General features: G+C 36.4%; 1 protein-coding gene across 1 annotated transcript; it reads right to left on the reverse strand.

The window, feature by feature from the left end:
- Window positions 1-177: 177 nt before the first annotated feature.
- tmem9b (TMEM9 domain family, member B) lies at window positions 178-5996 on the reverse strand. The gene is made up of 5 exons (XM_035652136.1): window positions 5698-5996; window positions 4747-4838; window positions 4552-4660; window positions 4258-4392; window positions 178-1566 (listed from the first exon to the last, which is right to left on the reverse strand). The coding sequence occupies exons 1-5, from the start codon at window positions 5767-5769 to the stop codon at window positions 1411-1413; spliced, it is 564 nt and encodes a 187-aa protein (XP_035508029.1). The 5' UTR covers window positions 5770-5996; the 3' UTR covers window positions 178-1410.
- Window positions 5997-6651: the final 655 nt, after the last annotated feature.

The following is a 6651-nucleotide window of genomic DNA, read 5'->3' on the forward strand; positions in this document are numbered from 1 at the left end:
GTAGATTTCTACAACTCTGGGTAAAATGAGTTGTGGGAACTTCTCAGACTCTCCATAGATATGATCTTATTATTATATAAGAGCTGTACAAACTGGTAAGCACTTTGCTCTCACAAATAAAAGGCCTGCAGCTGATGTGAAGCATAGATACATTTTACCACACAACAAATGCAAGAATCACAAATATTACATAAATTTATTCAAAGTTAAAGGTACCACATTTACAATAGTTAAGAACACTTTCATAGGTCTCCCAACAGTGGTTCTTCATCCAGTCTGCCCATGTGCACAGCCCCAAAATACACAAAAAATAAACTCCTCTGAACCCCCGAATAACACCAACTCCGTCATACTCACGCTGCCTGTTTGACAAGGACCTTCATAATAGAACTGACGTTAGAGCGAGCGCACAGAAGTGCCAAAACAAAATAAAAGAGGTTTGATCAGGCAGCTGAAGAGGGCACTGTTTTCAGTAGGGTCTTCAACAGATGAGGATCAATAGCACAGCTACGTTTACAATGACATCACCAAGTAATTGCATCGATTTCAGCAACGAGGTTCAGAGAAACTACTTCCAAACATCAAGTTTAATGTAATGCATTAAATGACGGATTTCATACCAGTTATCAGACGGTAAACATTGTGGTAGGAATGAAGGATTGAAAACACATTTATAAAAGATTTATTATAAAACATGCATTTTCAAAGAAGGCTGAAAGATTTATATTTTACACTATTTCTTTTATCATATGGTGAGAGCAGTAGTTCAAAGTTATATTAGTTTTTTCTGGGTTGGAAAATACCCACAAGCTACATGTTAGCAGATCATTACTGGTCCAGTTATCCAGCCACGAGGAGTGGCACCAACCAACATCTGGATGTCTTACTCTCACAGCCAGTTTGGTTTGTTAAATGAAGAGACTGGTCGGCTTTGGACTGATGGGACTGCACCTGACACTGTGGCCAGAAAGAGTTAGAGGGTGTTATAAAATATTCACTTGAAAGGTTTATTTTTATCTCGCATTTATTAGTCTCTACCATCAAATTTTTCATTGCAAATTCTCTGGCGACTTGGCACTTCTGCAAACCAGACAGCAAGCAGGGAGGAAATTCAGCTTTTGGAAAACACTATTTAAGACTGTTCATTCAAGAATGTGCAAAATGAATTCACTGTAATCTCGTGTGCTGCCTGTAGACTAAATAGGAGCTCCCAGCTTTGATTATACATCTGCCAGGGACTCTACAGTTCCAGATTTCTTCACCATGTTCACCTCGGAAGTGTCACAGTTGATGAGATACAAACCACAAATGAGAAAAAGGAAGCGATATAAACTGAGGGCTCCATCACAGTGTTTTTTTTTGTTTTGTTTTGTTTTTGCTCCACCAGTAACTTTTGCTTGCAGGGCAGTTTTAACTGAGAACAACATGGCGGTCGAACACAGACTTCCTCTGTTCCTGGACCTGCCTCCTCCAGCGCTGCTGGGCATGCTCCACCTTGTTCAGCATGTTGGGTCGAGAGTGTGAACGGGACAGAACATTGTGAGCATTGGCAAAAGGCTGCTGGTCCTGAAAACACAGAATGGAAAAATATAAACTCATGACTAGCCTAAAGGGTACGATATGGTTCAATCACAGGTCTATGTTGTAAGAGTCCTTAGAAAGATCTGATAAGAAAATGCATTTAACTCTGTATGTTTAACAGTGGACGCACATAATGCAGCGGTGGGCCACCTCGCCTTAAACAAAGAACACGTCCACCAACATTAATAAAACTGAATCAACTTTAGTGAAATACAACAGCAACCTTTGGAGAAAGACACACAGTAAAAAGCCATTACTCGTTCATGCTTTCATCTACTAAACCAATCAGAATACAAGATGCCACGATATGAGCGGTGACCGCCTCGGCTGAACTTTGTAGTATTGCTACAGTATATATTATTATATGTACTGCTCCTGTCTATTGTTCTTACCATCTACCTCATTAAATTCCTTTTAAAAACAACATTTTCATTTGCTAAAGTTTTGTTTTATAAAGTATCTGTGTATTTGATTCCCATCACTTTATATTTTCTTGATTTTATGTCTTTTTGTTAAGTCTTTTGTAACTTGTTTGTTTTTTTCTGTTGCCATCAGGAAGAAAACCCGTAATAAAAGTAAACGTGAGAGCCGGACTGGGAGGATCACAGCTGCCATCTGTGACAAATGTGTTCAGGGAAATAAAGGAACATTATCAGCTGGGCAGCCTCTCTGTATCAAAGACTGACTAAACATTACAAGCACACCATTTCCTCAATAATTAATGTAGCGGCTGCACTTCCGGTCACATTGGTTTCGCTTACAAATCTCTCTCTCTCAAATCTTTGTTTTGGTCTCACAGACAAATCACAAGGCACTGAGCCACAGATAGTATAAACTTTGGGTCATTTGGATAATTGTATTACTGTAATTACTGCAAACCAGTAACATGTTTACCCGAACATTACAGTAACCTGGTTGCTGCTTTACCCGTCATCTTCCTTTCCTGTTAAATAAAAGTTAAAACGTTTTGGTGTTTATGAACTGCTAAGTCACATTTTTACAGTAAGAGCTTTTTATTTTTTATTTTTTTTATTCTTTAAAAAGGAGTAGCCTCTCATGTAACACTTCCTCTCGCCTGAACTCTGCCAGTTAAAACAGTGAGTGCTCAACAAGGCCGCTGCAGCTCCCTCGCTCCCCTCAGGCAAAGGTACGAACTGTTTTCATTTGTTAATAACTAAACGCTGAGTCACAACAAACTGACTGACTGCTTTTAAATTGTACTCGTTTCCTGAAATAGTAATAATAACTTAATCAGCCAGTAGATTACGTTTATAAATTAAAAGTCACGAAACTGGAATCAGTTTCAAGATGGTTCGTTTCTGCTTACTTATATGTTATTTTATATATTATATATATATATATATTATTTGTGTTATTGTGTTATCTGTTGTGTTTTTTTTACTGTTTTTTTTCTCTCTTGTACAGTGTTTATATTATATTATATTATATTGTTTTTATTATATTTATTTCATACTGTTTTTATACTGTTTTTTTTTTCTCTATCCACTTTGCTGCTGTAAGATTAACTATTAAAGGAATATATCTTATCTTATCTTATATACCTTAGTGGGGGTTTAGTAACTGTATGCTGCCACTGTAAGACATTTGACTGGAGCAGTCTTCACTGCTTGACCAACTTTCTGTCCTCCATCTTTGTCACACGTTTACATAGATAACCAAACTTTAACCAGCAGAAAGCCAGCTACATTAACCCAAACCTATTTTAACCTCTCATCTCAATCATGTTTAAGAAGCCAGTTCGGTCCAGAAGCAGGTAGAGGCAGTGTAACATGAAGAGAAACTGGTTGAAGCTGCTTGCATCGTGTACTGCTGCAGCCCTCTCCTGTGATTGTGGTTACTAATGGATCTGACACACAGTGAGAAAGCACTTTTAAATCCCTCCCTGTGTTAGGGATAGGTTTTACCAGACAGCACTGCTCGAAGGATAAATCAAATCTGACATTTCCACATTTATTTCACAGAAGGTCAGCGGATTCAGAGAATCTGTTTGATATGTAATTTAGACATTTGTAACAAACTCCAAACCCTTCATCCTTCAATGGCCTTGAAAGATGAATCCCACATGATATTTTGTGTAATGGTTATTGATAAACAGATTGAATTAACAGAAGAAGAGTAACTTGTTTTCTGGGTAGAAGGGTGGGGCAGTACCGTAATTACCATAATATAAAACATTGTTTCATCTCCTGTTATAGCTGCGTCACCAATATAACAAGGAGGGCAAAAAGGAAAAACATGGGAAATGGTGACGCAGCTATAGAGAAATCACTAAGGGCAAATTAATGTAGTCAAAGTTTAGTTCAACAGATTTTAGTTAAGAGTTTAACTGGTCATTTCTCAGGTGTTTCCAGTTAATAAAAGAAGATTTTCTGTGTTATTGTGCTATAGTAGCATGTCATGACTTGCTGGGGCTTATTTAAGGTACTTTTATTACAGGAAACATGCCTGTAAAGCTTTTATAGGACATTGTATTGAAGTCCAAAGCTCAGTCCCTACAGAATATCAGATTCACTCACTAGAAGTCATTTTACCTTTAAAACTACGTGTATCCGAGGTGTTCTTACCAACAGAACAAAGTGGGTAACCACAACATAAAACATTACTGTACTTTCTTACTGCGAGTTTGAATGCTGTAACATTACGAGGAGCACATACCCCGACGTCATCGTCACTTTGGATGAGCTGCGAGTGTCCGAACAGACGCCTCTTCAGTATGGGCTCCAGGAGAGTCAGGTAGACCATGTAGAGCAGCAGCAGGCCCAAAATGGAGAGGTACATTATGATGGTGACCTGAATGTAGAAGGATTAGTCGACTTATTATACAATTATCACAATCTATTCATAATTTAAGGTGTATATCAGCTAGAAAAGACACACATTCAGATTCAATTACAAAGATTGTTCTGTTTTCTGGCATTTTATAGTAAAAAAAACAATCAATGAATTTACCTTAATGGTCCCGGAGCTCCTCTCTTCATATTTACACTCACAGCGTAAACAGTACGCCTCCACGTCTTTCCCGTCAACCGGCATGGGTTCAACGACATGCAGACAGTTACTGAAAGAAAAACAGAAAATACCATCAGCAGTAGAAGTTAGTAATGGACGGTCCACAGAGGCTCGGTGACACACCACTGCACATACCAGTCTTTGAGAGAGACGTTTTGTTTGTAGATTTGTCCCTCGATGTCTCTGTACGGCGGACAGATGCATTTACAACGGATGTCTTCAGAGTTCTGTAACACATTAATCACATCTTCTTCATCAAATGCTGCTTCTTCTTCTTCTTCACACATACTAACACAACACAAGTGTATTCCCTCGCTCCCCTTCTCTCCCTTTAAATTATATTGTATTTCTGCATTGATTTTATTTATTAGTGTTGTGTATTTCTTACTGTGTTATTATTACCTCTAGTAGTAGTAATAAATATACCAAATCGACCATATTGTACCGTTTGCTTGTTCTTCTTGTAAGCGTGTATACATTTTAATGTACAGTAAAGTACACATTAGTCATAACAATGGTTAGCAGCAGCAGGTTTCCATTATAATGCTGTTTTGTCACACATTTTACCTTCATTAAAACATTAAAACATTAACTGCGATTAATATTATTATATATTTTTGCACTTGGCTATATTTTTGATTAACTGTGCAGCCCTAATTGACGAGCAGCTACAGATAAAGATGTTATATTTACCCTAAATAACAAGTATTAGTTAACATCTATACAGTCAATCCACTTGGTACAGAGCTGAAGCTAAAGCTAAAGCTAAAGCAGGCTTACACAATAAATCCAACCTTCATGGGGGTTACAGGTTAATTAGTGTTCAGTATTAACTCAGGTGAAACTGTAGTATTATATTATATTATATCTCCTAATAATCCACAGCGTTAGCAACACCTGCGACGTCCAAATCTCACGACACCCAGAGTGAGTTATCGTTGAGCTGTGTTCACCTGTCCAGACGCGACAGACAACTACTGTTTCAGGGAGATTAATACAGAGATAGTTAAAAGATAATCCAGTTAACTAAACCGTCGTCACCGTTTATTCTCTGACGCTAGCTGGCCTGGCTCACGTTAGCCTCACCTTCGCTGTCACTTGGCTCAAAAGCACAAAACAAGCCACAGAGAAAGCCTCGACGAGAAACACTGACTTCATCTTCACGGTCGCTCGCAGGTTCCCAACCGTTCCCAACCGTTTCTAACCGCTGCCAACCGCTTCCAACCGTTCAACGGCCGCTCAACCGTTCACAAAAACGACGCCGACAGTGTGACAAAAGAAAGTCCTAATATCTGACGACGTTTGCCATCGAGCTACTTCAGGGATCAACACCCTCAGATCAGCTTCACAGCAGCTGACTTGTAGTTTCCGGAGATGGCGGTCGGTTTCCGTGGGAGCGCTCGTTTTGAATATGATGAGTTCCCGGTGGGCGGTGATATGTCAAATGCCGACGGTGCGTTTTTTTAACATCGTCATTCGGTTCGTTCACAACAATAAAACTAAATAAAACAATTAAAACTTATATTATATAAAATTATATTATATAAAATTATACTATATTACATTATATTATATTATATTACGTTATATTATATTATATTATATTATATTACATTACATTATTTATTATATTATATTATATTATATTATATTAAACTATATTATATTACATTATGTTATAGTATATTATAATATATTATATTGTGTTATATTATATTATATTATATTATATTATATTATGTTATATTATGTTATATTATATTATGTTATATTATATTATATTATATTATGTTATGTTATATTATATTATGTTATATTATATTATATTATATTATGCATTATGTTATATTATTAATTTATTATATTATTCATTATATTATATTACGTTATATTATATTTTATTAGTTAATTGTATTATATAATTTATTAAATATATATTACATTATGTATATTAATTCTTATATAATTATGTATATCTGTATTAAATATTAATTATATTATTAGAACTTCACGGTGTAAATATTGCTCCTATTAATATGT

The sequence above is a fragment of the Morone saxatilis genome, unplaced genomic scaffold (assembly GCF_004916995.1).
Source record: "Morone saxatilis isolate NCDOM2014 unplaced genomic scaffold, NCSU_SB_2.0 Contig11, whole genome shotgun sequence".
NCBI classification, from domain to species: domain Eukaryota; kingdom Metazoa; phylum Chordata; class Actinopteri; family Moronidae; genus Morone; species Morone saxatilis.